This window comes from Salvelinus fontinalis, unplaced genomic scaffold (genome assembly GCF_029448725.1).
Source record: "Salvelinus fontinalis isolate EN_2023a unplaced genomic scaffold, ASM2944872v1 scaffold_0103, whole genome shotgun sequence".
Taxonomy (NCBI): Eukaryota; Metazoa; Chordata; class Actinopteri; order Salmoniformes; family Salmonidae; genus Salvelinus; species Salvelinus fontinalis.
The window spans coordinates 242,471-260,129 of record NW_026600312.1 but is presented as its reverse complement, the minus strand read 5'-3'; the positions used below and the strand labels follow the sequence as shown (position 1 = coordinate 260,129).

Below are 17,659 nucleotides of genomic sequence, written 5' to 3'. Positions count from 1 at the left end.
CTGAGGAACAGAGGGCTGTGTGATGACTGAGGAACAGAGGGCTGTGTGATGACTGAGGACTGTGTGATTACTGAGGAACAGAGGACTGTGTGATGACTGAGGACTGTGTGATGACTGAGGAACAGAGGGCTGTGTGATGACATGAGGAACTGAGGACTGTGTGATGACAGAGGAACAGAGGACTGTGTGATGACAGAGGACTGTGTGATGACTGAGGAACAGAGGGCTGTGTGATGACTGAGGAACAGAGGGCTGTGTGATGACAGAGGAACAGAGGGCTGTGTGATGACTGAGTGCTGTGTGATGACTGAGTGCTGTGTGATGACTGAGTGCTGTGTGATGACTGAGGAACAGAGGACTGTGTGATGACTGAGGAACAGAGGACTGTGTGATGACTGAGGAACAGAGGGCTGTGTGATGACTGAGGAACAGAGGACTGTGTGATGACAGAGGACTGTGTGATGACAGAGGGCTGTGTGATGACAGAGGACTGTGTGATGACTGAGGAACAGAGGACTGTGTGATGACTGAGGACTGTGTGATGACAGAGGAACAGAGGGCTGTGTGATGACAGAGGAACAGAGGACTGTGTGATGACAGAGGACTGTGTGATGACAGAGGAACAGAGGGCTGTGTGATGACAGAGGATTGTGTGATGACAGAGGAACAGAGGGCTGTGTGATGACAGAGGAACAGAGGACTGTGATGACTGAGGAACAGAGGACTGTGTGATGACTGAGGAACAGAGGACTGTGTGATGACTGAGGAACAGAGGACTGTGATGACTGAGGAACTGAGGGCTGTGTGATGATTGAGGAACAGAGGGCTGTGTGATGACAGAGGACTGTGTGATGACAGAGGGCTGTGTGATGACTGAGGAACAGAGGACTGTGTGATGACTGAGGGCTGTGTGATGACTGAGGAACAGAGGACTGTGTGATGACAGAGGGCTGTGTGATGACAGAGGACTGTGTGATGACTGAGGAACAGAGGGCTGTGTGATGACAGAGGGCTGTGTGATGACAGAGGACTGTGTGATGACTTAGGAACAGAGGGCTGTGTGATGACTGAGGAACAGAGGACTGTGTGATGACAGAGGAACAGAGGACTGTGTGATGACTGAGGAACAGAGGACTGTGTGATGACAGAGGAACAGAGGACTGTGTCATGACTGAGTAACAGAGGGCTGTGTGATGACTGAGGAACAGAGGACTGTGTGATGACAGAGGAACAGAGGGCTGTGTGATGACTGAGGAACAGAGGACTGTGTGATGACTGAGGGCTGTGTGATGACTGAGGAACAGAGGGCTGTGTGATGACTGAGGAACAGAGGACTGTGTGATGACTGAGGGCTGTGTGATGACTGAGGAACAGAGGGCTGTGTGATGACTGAGGAACAGAGGGCTGTGTGATGACTGAGGAACAGAGGACTGTGTGATGACTGAGGAACAGAGGACTGTGTGATGACTGAGTGCTGTGTGATGACTGAGGAACAGAGAGAGAGGCAGGAGGTTAGAGGGGACAACCCAAAATATTCCATATGGTGAATGAGGAATGGTTCCATCTGCCAGAAGACCACCACTGGAATGAGAGAGAGAGAGAGAGAGAGAGAGAGAGAGAGAGAGAGAGAGAGAGAGAGAGAGAGAGAGAGAGAGGGAAGAAGACACATGGAAGTAGAGAGAGAGAGAGAGAGAGAGAGAGAGGGAAGAATACACATGGAAGGAGAGAGAGAGAGAGAGAGAGGGAAGAAGACACATGGAAGGAGAGAGAGAGAGAGAGACAAGGAGAGATAGAGAGACGGGGAAAGAAGAGAAGGGAATTGGGGCCAAACCTCTTGATCCACAGATGTAGGTCTGGATGTGATCAGACTGGAGGGAAGAGGGGGAGGGGCTGGACACACACATATGTAAACCACATTATGAGGATGCAAGCCATCTATACTCAAGCATAGTCAAACACAAACCCACACATACCCATGCACTTGTGTGTGTGTGTGTGTGTGTGTGTGTGTGTGTGTGTGTGTGTGTGTGTGTGTGTGTGTGTGTGTGTGTGTGTGTGTGTGTGTGTGTGTGTGTGTGTGTGTGTGTGTGTGTGTGTGTGTGTGTGTGTGTGTGTGTGTGTGTGAAAGTATACCGTTAGCTCCTCAGCTACCTGTGGTCTATGTAGATGTTGTGTGTGTTTGCAGACTGTCAGCTTGAGGGAAACCACGCTTTCTCACAGACCAACTGTATTTTTCCACCAGATCTCTCTGTTTTTATAGTAAACTAGTAAACATCTCAGGCATGAGCAAGACAGAGATGGTGTAGATTATAGCTGAGAACTCACTCTCTCATCCACTAAATCTCTCCTCTCTCCTTTCTCTGTTCTCTTTCATTCTGGGCAGGTCTCTCTCTCTCTCTCCCTCTCTCTCTCTCTCTCTCTCTCTCTCTCTCTCTCTCTCTCTCTCTCTCTCTCTCTCTCTCTCTCTCTCTCTCCCTCTCTCTCTCTCTCTCAGCTCTCTCTCTCTCTCTCTCTCAGCTCTCTCTCTCCTCCCCCTCTCTCTCCCTCTCTCTCTCTCAGCTCTCTCTCTCCTCCCCTCTCTCTCTCCCCCTCTCTCCCCCCACTCTCTCTCTCTCCTCTCCTTTTGCTCTCATATCTCTCTTGTTTCCTCTCTTCTCTAATCCTACTGCATGTCTAAACACACCACACACACACACGCACACACGCACACACGCACACACGCACACACGCACACACACACACACACACACACACACACACACACACACACACACACACACACACACACACACACACACACACACACACACACACACACACACACACACACACCTTTACTAGTGTCTGCATGTGTGTGTGTTTGTTGATGTCTGTTAATGTGTGTGTGTGTTTGTCTTACCCATGTCTCTCTGTATTTTCTTACAGTCTGCCGTGGTCTCTGATGGAGGTGAGTACAAAACTACCACTTTATACTGTCTATTTACTCTATATCTATGTCCATATTATACTGTCTATTTACTATATATCTATGTCCATATTATACTGTCTATTTACTATATATCTATGTTCGTATTGTACTGTCTATTTACTCTATCTATGTCCATATTATACTCTATTTACTCTATATCTATGTCCATATTATACAGTCTATTTACTCTATATCTATGTCCATGTTATACAGTCTATTTACTCTATATCTATGGCTGTACTATACAGACTCTATCTGTCCATGTTATACAGTCTATTTACTCTATATCTATGTATATACTATACTCTCTATTTACTCTATCTATGTCCATATTACACTCTCTATTTACTCGATATCTATGTATGTACTATATACTCTATATCTATGTCCATATTACACTCTATTTACTCTATATCTATGTCTGTACTATTACATTTACATTTACATTTAAGTCATTTAGCAGACGCTCTTATCCAGAGCGACTTACAAATTGGAAAGTTCATACATATTCATCCTGGTCCCCCCGTGGGAATTGAACCCTGGTCCCCCCGTGGGAATTGAACCCACAACCCTGGCGTTGCAAGCGCCATGCTCTACCAACTGAGCCACACGGGACCAAAAACTATATACTCTATATTTACTCTATATATATGTCCATATTATACTCTATATTTACTCTATATCTATGTCCATATTATACTCTATATTTACTCTATATCTATGTCTATACTATATACTCTATTTACTCTATATCTATGTCCATATTATACTCTATATTTACTCTATATCTATGTCTATACTATATACTCTATTTACTCTATATCTATGTCTATATTATACTCTCTATTTACTCTATATCTATGTCCGTATTATACTCTCTATTTACTATATATCTATGTCCGTATTATACTCTCTATTTACTATATATCTATGTAACAATCAAATGTTTTTTTTACATCAGCAGATGTCACAAAGCGCTTATACAGAAACCCGGCCTAAAACTCCAAACAGCAAGCAATGCAGATGTAGAAAGGCAGTGGCTAGGGAAAAACTCCCTAGAAAGGAAGAAACCTAGAGAGGTACCAGCACTCTTCTGGCTGTGCCAGGTGGAGATTAGAAGAGTTCATGGACATTTAAAGCCAGATTGTTCTTCAAGATGTTCAAACGTTCATAGATGACCAACAGGGTCAAATAATAATCACAGTGGTTGTAGAGGGTGCAACAGGTCAGCACCTCAGGAGTGAATGTCCGTTGGCTTTTCTCATGCCGAGCATTCAAAGGTCGCGACAACAGGTGTGAGAGAGAGAGAGAGAGAGAGAGAGAGAGAGGGAGAGAGGGAGAGGGAGAGAGAGAGAGAGAGAGAGAGAGAGAGAGAGAGAGTGAGAGAGAGAGAGAGAGAGAGAGAGAGAGAGAGAGAGAGAGAGAGAGAGAGAGAGAGAGAGAGAGAGAGAGAGAGAGAGAGAGAGAGAGAGATGTTAACACATTACTGTTCAGACTATTTAACTCCAACCCTGTTCCTGGAGAGAAACCCTCCTGTAGGATTCATATTCATTACAATGGAGCAATAGGCTGTCGGTTTGTGCCACATTTAGTCCTCTCTTTTGTGTGTGTGTGTGTATTTATGCTTGCTGTCCGAGTACATGTGTTGTTGGAAAGGGAGTGTAGAATTCCTCAACCTACTGTGAAATGTCTTGCTAGATCGGTTATTTGAAACGGCCAACAATCATCCCACTGCCCCCCTTCTCCGCTATCCATTTCAGATGTCCCAATTAGCATGTGATAGCGTTAGCATAGCTTAGCATAGCTAAAGGCCAGGAAAATCCATTAGTATGTGCTAATGTTAGCATACCTTTTTACACGAGGGGATGCTATGCGTTAGCAATGCGCTAACGCTAGTAGAACAGTGTTCGCATAGGCCTGCGTTAGCATGATGTGCTAACGTTATTGTAGCGCTTGTGGAGTCGGCGTTAGATCCCCTTTGGTTGAACGGCTAACAACGGCCCGTTGGGAGAGGCTAGATGGCCGTGCTGAAGAGGATAACAGCGTGTTGACGTGAGAGAATGTTCGTCGGCAGGTCGTAAAACTCTTTCTCATTTGCTTAGCCTGTTAGCCTATTAGCCTGTTAGCCTGTTAGCCTGCGGGGAACTGATCTGTTGCTTTATTCAAATGACAACAGCCCGACCCAACCACAACAGGAAGTCAACAGACGTATACAGTGTGGTTAGATGTGTGTGTGGTGTGTGTGTCCAGTAGTCGACTTCCTCCTCCTGGCTCCTCATTAAAACACCATCTTCCTGGTTACCCAGGTACCCTGGTTATTGTTTGTGCGTCTGTGTTCGTTCTACCTGGTTACCCAGGTACCCTGGTTATTGTTTGTGCGTCTGTGTGCGTTCTACCTGCCGTCTATGGTTCCATTCTCTTCCGTAGCGTTAAATTATTCACAATGTCCTGTGAGCGGGACGTCTGTATCCTTTTACCACATGAGAGGCCTGCAGGAGTGTGTGTGTGTGTGTGTGTGTGTGTGTGTGTGTGTGTGTGTGTGTGTGTGTGTGTGTGTGTGTGTGTGTGTGTGTGTGTGTGTGTGTGTGTGTGTGTGTGTGTGTGTGTGTGTGTGTGTGTGTGTGTGTGTGTGTGTGTGTGTGTGTGTGACACTGCTCATTCTCTGTCTTTCATTCTGTCTCTTGTTGTTGTGATGCGGTACAGTGGTCAGGTCTCTCTCTCTGTCTCTCTCTCTCTCTCTCTCTCTCTGTCTCTCTCTCTCTGTCTCTCTCTCTCTCTCTGTCTCTCTCTCTCTCTCTGTCTCTCTCTCTGTCTCTCTCTCTCTCTCTGTCTCTCTCTCTGTCTCTCTCTCTGTCTCTCTCTCTGTGTCTCTCTCTCTCTCTCTCTCTCTCTCTCTCTCTGTCTCTCTCTCTCTCTCTGTCTCTCTCTCTCTCTCTCTCTCTCTCTCTCTGTCTCTCTCTCTCTCTCTCTCTCTCTCTCTCTCTCTCTCTCTGTAATGGGCAGTGGAGGAGTGTGAGACGTCAGGTGGAAGGAGAGTAGAGCAGTCTCACAACCTGTTTATTACCAACAAGCTACAGTTTTTGTCCTTCCTGCTTCCTGTATGTAAATGACCATTTGAGGACTGATCAACTTGGTGTCAGATTACGTAGGGAACTGTCAGCACCATGGTTCATATTCAGTACCACGGACTGGTCTTTCCACTTTGGTTGACTGTCTAGATGAGAACAACTAACACTTGAGAGAATTCAGTCTGAGTCATTGTCAGGCAACTATGAGGAAGCTGTTGACAACATCCTTGATGGGGACTCACTATGGTTCTTTCTCATTGGATGACTTACGGATTTAATTAGGCCCGTCGCTCCCCCAGAGAGCAAAGGTCATCGACGACGATTCCTCCATCTGTTCTGGGTTGCCATCGACGACGACTCCTCTCCATCTGTTCTGGGTTGCCTTCTCAATCCTTGGATGACTAGAGCTGATTAAATCGGTGTCGGATTAACGTATCGGAGGGACCAGACGGCATGATTCCCAGGGACCGGATCTGGTCCGAGGGCCAGGGGTTTGAGACACAGTGGTGTAACAATAGTGTATGGATGGAGTAAGAGTGGATTAACTGTGAGGTATGGATGGAGGGAGCTGGCTCCCCCTGAGGATGAGGTATCTGCCTCGTTGGCATCACACCGGCTCCTACCAGCTATACCCAGGTAAGAGAGTAGTGGTACCAGCTATACCACTATATCCAGACAGTAGTGGTACCAGCTATATCACTATATCCAGACAGTAGTGGTACCAGCTATACCACTATATCCAGACAGTAGTGGTACCAGCTATATCACTATATCCAGACAGTAGTGGTACCAGCTATATCCAGACAGTAGTGGTACCAGCTATATCACTATATCCAGACAGTAGTGGTACCAGCTATACCACTATATCCAGACAGTAGTGGTACCAGCTATATCACTATATCCAGACAGTAGTGGTACCAGCTATATCACTATATCCAGACAGTAGTGGTACCAGCTATATCACTATATCCAGACAGTAGTGGTACCAGCTATATCACTATATCCAGACAGTAGTGGTACCAGCTATATCACTATATCCAGACAGTAGTGGTACCAGCTATATCACTATATCCAGACAGTAGTGGTACCAGCTATATCACTATATCCAGACAGTAGTGGTACCAGCTATATCACTATATCCAGACAGTAGTGGTACCAGCTATATCACTATATCCAGACAGTAGTGGTACCAGCTATACCACTATATCCAGACAGTAGTGGTACCAGCTATATCCAGACAGTAGTGGTACCAGCTATATCACTATATCCAGACAGTAGTGGTACCAGCTATACCACTATATCCAGACAGTAGTGGTACCAGCTATATCCAGACAGTAGTGGTACCAGCTATATCCAGACAGTAGTGGTACCAGCTATATCCAGACAGTAGTGGTACCAGCTATATCACTATATCCAGACAGTAGTGGTACCAGCTATATCACTATATCCAGACAGTAGTGGTACCAGCTATATCACTATATCCAGACAGTAGTGGTACCAGCTATATCACTATATCCAGACAGTAGTGGTACCAGCTATATCCAGACAGTAGTGGTACCAGCTATATCACTATATCCAGACAGTAGTGGTACCAGCTATATCACTATATCCAGACAGTAGTGGTACCAGCTATATCACTATATCCAGACAGTAGTGGTACCAGCTATACACTATATCCAGACAGTAGTGGTACCAGCTATATCACTATATCCAGACAGTAGTGGTACCAGCTATACCACTATATCCAGACAGTAGTGGTACCAGCTATATCACTATATCCAGACAGTAGTGGTACCAGCTATACCACTATATCCAGACAGTAGTGGTACCAGCTATACCACTATATCCAGACAGTAGTGGTACCAGCTATACCACTATATCCAGACAGTAGTGGTACCAGCTATATCACTATATCCAGACAGTAGTGGTACCAGCTATACCACTATATCCAGACAGTAGTGGTACCAGCTATATCACTATATCCAGACAGTAGTGGTACCAGCTATATCACTATATCCAGACAGTAGTGGTACCAGCTATATCACTATATCCAGACAGTAGTGGTACCAGCTATATCACTATATCCAGACAGTAGTGGTACCAGCTATACCACTATATCCAGACAGTAGTGGTACCAGCTATACCACTATATCCAGACAGTAGTGGTACCAGCTATACCACTATATCCAGACAGTAGTGGTACCAGCTCTATCCAGACAGTAGTGGTACCAGCTATATCACTATATCCAGACAGTAGTGGTACCAGCTCTATCCAGACAGTAGTGGTACCAGCTATATCACTATATCCAGACAGTAGTGGTACCAGCTATATCACTATATCCAGACAGTAGTGGTACCAGCTATATCCAGACAGTAGTGGTACCAGCTATACCACTATATCCAGACAGTAGTGGTACCAGCTATACCACTATATCCAGACAGTAGTGGTACCAGCTATATTCAGACAGTAGTGGTACCAGCTATATCACTATATCCAGACAGTAGTGGTACCAGCTATATCACTATATCCAGACAGTAGTGGTACCAGCTATACCACTATATCCAGACAGTAGTGGTACCAGCTATATCACTATATCCAGACAGTAGTGGTACCAGCTATATCACTATATCCAGACAGTAGTGGTACCAGCTATATCACTATATCCAGACAGTAGTGGTACCAGCTATACCACTATATCCAGACAGTAGTGGTACCAGCTATATCACTATATCCAGACAGTAGTGGTACCAGCTATATCACTATATCCAGACAGTAGTGGTACCAGCTATATCACTATATCCAGACAGTAGTGGTACCAGCTATATCACTATATCCAGACAGTAGTGGTACCAGCTATATCACTATATCCAGACAGTAGTGGTACCAGCTATATCACTATATCCAGACAGTAGTGGTACCAGCTATACCACTATATCCAGACAGTAGTGGTACCAGCTATATCACTATATCCAGACAGTAGTGGTACCAGCTATATCACTATATCCAGACAGTAGTGGTACCAGCTATATCACTATATCCAGACAGTAGTGGTACCAGCTATATCACTATATCCAGACAGTAGTGGTACCAGCTATATCCAGACAGTAGTGGTACCAGCTATATCACTATATCCAGACAGTAGTGGTACCAGCTATATCACTATATCCAGACAGTAGTGGTACCAGCTCTATCACTATATCCAGACAGTAGTGGTACCAGCTATATCCAGACAGTAGTGGTACCAGCTATATCACTATATCCAGACAGTAGTGGTACCAGCTCTATCACTATATCCAGACAGTAGTGGTACCAGCTCTATCACTATATCCAGACAGTAGTGGTACCAGCTATATCACTATATCCAGACAGTAGTGGTACCAGCTATATCCAGACAGTAGTGGTACCAGCTATATCACTATATCCAGACAGTAGTGGTACCAGCTATACCACTATATCCAGACAGTAGTGGTACCAGCTATACCACTATATCCAGACAGTAGTGGTACCAGCTATACCACTATATCCAGACAGTAGTGGTACCAGCTATATCACTATATCCAGACAGTAGTGGTACCAGCTATATCACTATATCCAGACAGTAGTGGTACCAGCTATACCACTATATCCAGACAGTAGTGGTACCAGCTATATCACTATATCCAGACAGTAGTGGTACCAGCTATATCACTATATCCAGACAGTAGTGGTACCAGCTATATCACTATATCCAGACAGTAGTGGTACCAGCTATATCACTATATCCAGACAGTAGTGGTACCAGCTATATCACTATATCCAGACAGTAGTGGTACCAGCTATATCACTATATCCAGACAGTAGTGGTACCAGCTATATCACTATATCCAGACAGTAGTGGTACCAGCTATATCACTATATCCAGACAGTAGTGGTACCAGCTATATCACTATATCCAGACAGTAGTGGTACCAGCTATATCACTATATCCAGACAGTAGTGGTACCAGCTATATCACTATATCCAGACAGTAGTGGTACCAGCTATATCACTATATCCAGACAGTAGTGGTACCAGCTATATCACTATATCCAGACAGTAGTGGTACCAGCTATACCACTATATCCAGACAGTAGTGGTACCAGCTATATCACTATATCCAGACAGTAGTGGTACCAGCTATATCACTATATCCAGACAGTACCAGCTATACCACTATATCCAGACAGTACCAGCTATACCACTATATCCAGACAGTAGTGGTACCAGCTATACCACTATATCCAGACAGTACCAGCTATACCACTATATCCAGACAGTAGTGGTACCAGCTATACCACTATATCCAGACAGTAGTGGTACCAGCTATACCACTATATCCAGACAGTAGTGGTACCAGCTATATCACTATATCCAGACAGTAGTGGTACCAGCTATATCCAGACAGTAGTGGTACCAGCTATATCACTATATCCAGACAGTAGTGGTACCAGCTATATCACTATATCCAGACAGTAGTGGTACCAGCTATATCACTATATCCAGACAGTAGTGGTACCAGCTATATCACTATATCCAGACAGTAGTGGTACCAGCTATATCCAGACAGTAGTGGTACCAGCTATATCACTATATCCAGACAGTAGTGGTACCAGCTATATCCAGACAGTAGTGGTACCAGCTATACCACTATATCCAGACAGTAGTGGTACCAGCTATATCACTATATCCAGACAGTAGTGGTACCAGCTATATCCAGACAGTAGTGGTACCAGCTATATCACTATATCCAGACAGTAGTGGTACCAGCTATATCCAGACAGTAGTGGTACCAGCTATATCACTATATCCAGACAGTAGTGGTACCAGCTATATCCAGACAGTAGTGGTACCAGCTATATCACTATATCCAGACAGTAGTGGTACCAGCTATATCACTATATCCAGACAGTAGTGGTACCAGCTATATCACTATATCCAGACAGTAGTGGTACCAGCTATATCACTATATCCAGACAGTAGTGGTACCAGCTATATCCAGACAGTAGTGGTACCAGCTATATCACTATATCCAGACAGTAGTGGTACCAGCTATATCACTATATCCAGACAGTAGTGGTACCAGCTATACCACTATATCCAGACAGTAGTGGTACCAGCTATACCACTATATCCAGACAGTAGTGGTACCAGCTATATCACTATATCCAGACAGTAGTGGTACCAGCTATATCCAGACAGTAGTGGTACCAGCTATATCCAGACAGTAGTGGTACCAGCTATATCCAGACAGTAGTGGTACCAGCTATATCCAGACAGTAGTGGTACCAGCTATATCCAGACAGTAGTGGTACCAGCTATATCCAGACAGTAGTGGTACCAGCTATATCCAGACAGTAGTGGTACCAGCTATATCCAGACAGTAGTGGTACCAGCTATATCACTATATCCAGACAGTAGTGGTACCAGCTATATCACTATATCCAGACAGTAGTGGTACCAGCTATATCACTATATCCAGACAGTAGTGGTACCAGCTATATCACTATATCCAGACAGTAGTGGTACCAGCTATATCCAGACAGTAGTGGTACCAGCTATATCACTATATCCAGACAGTAGTGGTACCAGCTATATCACTATATCCAGACAGTAGTGGTACCAGCTATATCACTATATCCAGACAGTAGTGGTACCAGCTATATCACTATATCCAGACAGTAGTGGTACCAGCTATATCACTATATCCAGACAGTAGTGGTACCAGCTATATCCAGACAGTAGTGGTACCAGCTATATCACTATATCCAGACAGTAGTGGTACCAGCTATATCACTATATCCAGACAGTAGTGGTACCAGCTATATCCAGACAGTAGTGGTACCAGCTATATCACTATATCCAGACAGTAGTGGTACCAGCTATATCACTATATCCAGACAGTAGTGGTACCAGCTATACCACTATATCCAGACAGTAGTGGTACCAGCTATACCACTATATCCAGACAGTAGTGGTACCAGCTATATCACTATATCCAGACAGTAGTGGTACCAGCTATATCCAGACAGTAGTGGTACCAGCTATATCACTATATCCAGACAGTAGTGGTACCAGCTATACCACTATATCCAGACAGTAGTGGTACCAGCTATATCCAGACAGTAGTGGTACCAGCTATATCACTATATCCAGACAGTAGTGGTACCAGCTATATCCAGACAGTAGTGGTACCAGCTATATCCAGACAGTAGTGGTACCAGCTATACCACTATATCCAGACAGTAGTGGTACCAGCTATATCACTATATCCAGACAGTAGTGGTACCAGCTATATCACTATATCCAGACAGTAGTGGTACCAGCTATATCACTATATCCAGACAGTAGTGGTACCAGCTATATCCAGACAGTAGTGGTACCAGCTATACCACTATATCCAGACAGTAGTGGTACCAGCTATACCAGCTATATCCAGACAGTAGTGGTACCAGCTATATCACTATATCCAGACAGTAGTGGTACCAGCTATATCACTATATCCAGACAGTAGTGGTACCAGCTATATCCAGACAGTAGTGGTACCAGCTATATCACTATATCCAGACAGTAGTGGTACCAGCTATATCACTATATCCAGACAGTAGTGGTACCAGCTATACCACTATATCCAGACAGTAGTGGTACCAGCTATATCACTATATCCAGACAGTAGTGGTACCAGCTATACCACTATATCCAGACAGTAGTGGTACCAGCTATACCACTATATCCAGACAGTAGTGGTACCAGCTATATCACTATATCCAGACAGTAGTGGTACCAGCTATACCACTATATCCAGACAGTAGTGGTACCAGCTATATCACTATATCCAGACAGTAGTGGTACCAGCTATACCAGCTATATCCAGACAGTAGTGGTACCAGCTATACCACTATATCCAGACAGTAGTGGTACCAGCTATACCACTATATCCAGACAGTAGTGGTACCAGCTATACCAGCTATATCCAGACAGTAGTGGTACCAGCTATATCCAGACAGTAGTGGTACCAGCTATATCACTATATCCAGACAGTAGTGGTACCAGCTATATCCAGACAGTAGTGGTACCAGCTATACCACTATATCCAGACAGTAGTGGTACCAGCTATACCACTATATCCAGACAGTAGTGGTACCAGCTATACCAGCTATATCCAGACAGTAGTGGTACCAGCTATACCACTATATCCAGACAGTAGTGGTACCAGCTATACCACTATATCCAGACAGTAGTGGTACCAGCTATACCACTATATCCAGACAGTAGTGGTACCAGCTATATCCAGACAGTAGTGGTACCAGCTATACCACTATATCCAGACAGTAGTGGTACCAGCTATACCACTATATCCAGACAGTAGTGGTACCAGCTATACCAGCTATATCCAGACAGTAGTGGTACCAGCTATACCACTATATCCAGACAGTAGTGGTACCAGCTATACCACTATATCCAGACAGTAGTGGTACCAGCTATATCACTATATCCAGACAGTAGTGGTACCAGCTATATCACTATATCCAGACAGTAGTGGTACCAGCTATACCACTATATCCAGACAGTAGTGGTACCAGCTATACCACTATATCCAGACAGTAGTGGTACCAGCTATACCACTATATCCAGACAGTAGTGGTACCAGCTATATCACTATATCCAGACAGTAGTGGTACCAGCTATATCCAGACAGTAGTGGTACCAGCTATACCACTATATCCAGACAGTAGTGGTACCAGCTATACCACTATATCCAGACAGTAGTGGTACCAGCTATACCACTATATCCAGACAGTAGTGGTACCAGCTATATCACTATATCCAGACAGTAGTGGTACCAGCTATATCACTATATCCAGACAGTACCAGCTATACCACTATATCCAGACAGTAGTGGTACCAGCTATATCACTATATCCAGACAGTAGTGGTACCAGCTATATCACTATATCCAGACAGTAGTGGTACCAGCTATACCACTATATCCAGACAGTAGTGGTACCAGCTATATCACTATATCCAGACAGTAGTGGTACCAGCTATATCACTATATCCAGACAGTAGTGGTACCAGCTATATCACTATATCCAGACAGTAGTGGTACCAGCTATATCACTATATCCAGACAGTAGTGGTACCAGCTATATCCAGACAGTAGTGGTACCAGCTATATCACTATATCCAGACAGTAGTGGTACCAGCTATATCACTATATCCAGACAGTAGTGGTACCAGCTATACCACTATATCCAGACAGTAGTGGTACCAGCTATACCACTATATCCAGACAGTAGTGGTACCAGCTATATCCAGACAGTAGTGGTACCAGCTATACCACTATATCCAGACAGTAGTGGTACCAGCTATATCACTATATCCAGACAGTAGTGGTACCAGCTATACCACTATATCCAGACAGTAGTGGTACCAGCTATATCACTATATCCAGACAGTAGTGGTACCAGCTATATCCAGACAGTAGTGGTACCAGCTATATCACTATATCCAGACAGTAGTGGTACCAGCTATATCACTATATCCAGACAGTAGTGGTACCAGCTATACCACTATATCCAGACAGTAGTGGTACCAGCTATACCACTATATCCAGACAGTAGTGGTACCAGCTATACCACTATATCCAGACAGTAGTGGTACCAGCTATATCCAGACAGTAGTGGTACCAGCTATATCACTATATCCAGACAGTAGTGGTACCAGCTATATCCAGACAGTAGTGGTACCAGCTATATCACTATATCCAGACAGTAGTGGTACCAGCTATACCACTATATCCAGACAGTAGTGGTACCAGCTATACCAGCTATATCCAGACAGTAGTGGTACCAGCTATATCACTATATCCAGACAGTAGTGGTACCAGCTATACCACTATATCCAGACAGTAGTGGTACCAGCTATATCCAGACAGTAGTGGTACCAGCTATACCAGCTATATCCAGACAGTAGTGGTACCAGCTATATCACTATATCCAGACAGTAGTGGTACCAGCTATACCACTATATCCAGACAGTAGTGGTACCAGCTATATCACTATATCCAGACAGTAGTGGTACCAGCTATATCCAGACAGTAGTGGTACCAGCTATATCACTATATCCAGACAGTAGTGGTACCAGCTATATCACTATATCCAGACAGTAGTGGTACCAGCTATACCACTATATCCAGACAGTAGTGGTACCAGCTATATCCAGACAGTAGTGGTACCAGCTATATCACTATATCCAGACAGTAGTGGTACCAGCTATACCACTATATCCAGACAGTAGTGGTACCAGCTATACCACTATATCCAGACAGTAGTGGTACCAGCTATATCACTATATCCAGACAGTAGTGGTACCAGCTATATCACTATATCCAGACAGTAGTGGTACCAGCTATATCACTATATCCAGACAGTAGTGGTACCAGCTATATCACTATATCCAGACAGTAGTGGTACCAGCTATATCACTATATCCAGACAGTAGTGGTACCAGCTATATCACTATATCCAGACAGTAGTGGTACCAGCTATATCACTATATCCAGACAGTAGTGGTACCAGCTATATCACTATATCCAGACAGTAGTGGTACCAGCTATATCACTATATCCAGACAGTAGTGGTACCAGCTATATCACTATATCCAGACAGTAGTGGTACCAGCTATATCACTATATCCAGACAGTAGTGGTACCAGCTATATCACTATATCCAGACAGTAGTGGTACCAGCTATATCCAGACAGTAGTGGTACCAGCTATATCACTATATCCAGACAGTAGTGGTACCAGCTATATCCAGACAGTAGTGGTACCAGCTATATCACTATATCCAGACAGTAGTGGTACCAGCTATATCACTATATCCAGACAGTAGTGGTACCAGCTATACCACTATATCCAGACAGTAGTGGTACCAGCTATATCCAGACAGTAGTGGTACCAGCTATATCACTATATCCAGACAGTAGTGGTACCAGCTATATCCAGACAGTAGTGGTACCAGCTATATCACTATATCCAGACAGTAGTGGTACCAGCTATATCACTATATCCAGACAGTAGTGGTACCAGCTATATCACTATATCCAGACAGTAGTGGTACCAGCTATATCACTATATCCAGACAGTAGTGGTACCAGCTATATCACTATATCCAGACAGTAGTGGTACCAGCTATATCACTATATCCAGACAGTAGTGGTACCAGCTATACCACTATATCCAGACAGTAGTGGTACCAGCTATATCACTATATCCAGACAGTAGTGGTACCAGCTATATCACTATATCCAGACAGTAGTGGTACCAGCTATACCACTATATCCAGACAGTAGTGGTACCAGCTATATCACTATATCCAGACAGTAGTGGTACCAGCTATACCACTATATCCAGACAGTAGTGGTACCAGCTATATCACTATATCCAGACAGTAGTGGTACCAGCTATATCCAGACAGTAGTGGTACCAGCTATATCACTATATCCAGACAGTAGTGGTACCAGCTATATCACTATATCCAGACAGTAGTGGTACCAGCTATATCACTATATCCAGACAGTAGTGGTACCAGCTATATCACTATATCCAGACAGTAGTGGTACCAGCTATACCACTATATCCAGACATTAGTGGTACCAGCTATATCCAGACAGTAGTGGTACCAGCTATACCACTATATCCAGACAGTAGTGGTACCAGCTATACCACTATATCCAGACAGTAGTGGTACCAGCTATATCACTATATCCAGACAGTAGTGGTACCAGCTATATCACTATATCCAGACAGTAGTGGTACCAGCTATATCACTATATCCAGACAGTAGTGGTACCAGCTATATCACTATATCCAGACAGTAGTGGTACCAGCTATATCACTATATCCAGACAGTAGTGGTACCAGCTATATCACTATATCCAGACAGTAGTGGTACCAGCTATATCACTATATCCAGACAGTAGTGGTACCAGCTATATCACTATATCCAGACAGTAGTGGTACCAGCTATACCACTATATCCAGACAGTAGTGGTACCAGCTATACCACTATATCCAGACAGTAGTGGTACCAGCTATATCACTATATCCAGACAGTAGTGGTACCAGCTATATCACTATATCCAGACAGTAGTGGTACCAGCTATATCACTATATCCAGACAGTAGTGGTACCAGCTATACCACTATATCCAGACAGTAGTGGTACCAGCTATATCACTATATCCAGACAGTAGTGGTACCAGCTATATCACTATATCCAGACAGTAGTGGTACCAGCTATATCACTATATCCAGACAGTAGTGGTACCAGCTATACCACTATATCCAGACAGTAGTGGTACCAGCTATATCACTATATCCAGACAGTAGTGGTACCAGCTATATCACTATATCCAGACAGTAGTGGTACCAGCTATACCACTATATCCAGACAGTAGTGGTACCAGCTATATCCAGACAGTAGTGGTACCAGCTATATCACTATATCCAGACAGTAGTGGTACCAGCTATATCACTATATCCAGACAGTAGTGGTACCAGCTATATCCAGACAGTAGTGGTACCAGCTATATCACTATATCC

General features: G+C 44.1%; 1 protein-coding gene across 5 annotated transcripts in view; it reads left to right on the top strand.

The window, feature by feature from the left end:
- The window catches only part of rgs12b (regulator of G protein signaling 12b), a gene marked incomplete at its 3' end in the record, with an annotated part of 145,386 nt that overhangs the window by 115,137 nt on the left and 12,590 nt on the right, over window positions 1–17,659 (top strand). For all 5 annotated transcript variants that reach the window (XM_055911894.1, XM_055911898.1, XM_055911895.1 and 2 more), the window contains 1 exon segment: window positions 2,926–2,947. In XM_055911894.1, coding sequence (XP_055767869.1) covers window positions 2,926–2,947 — 22 coding nt within the window.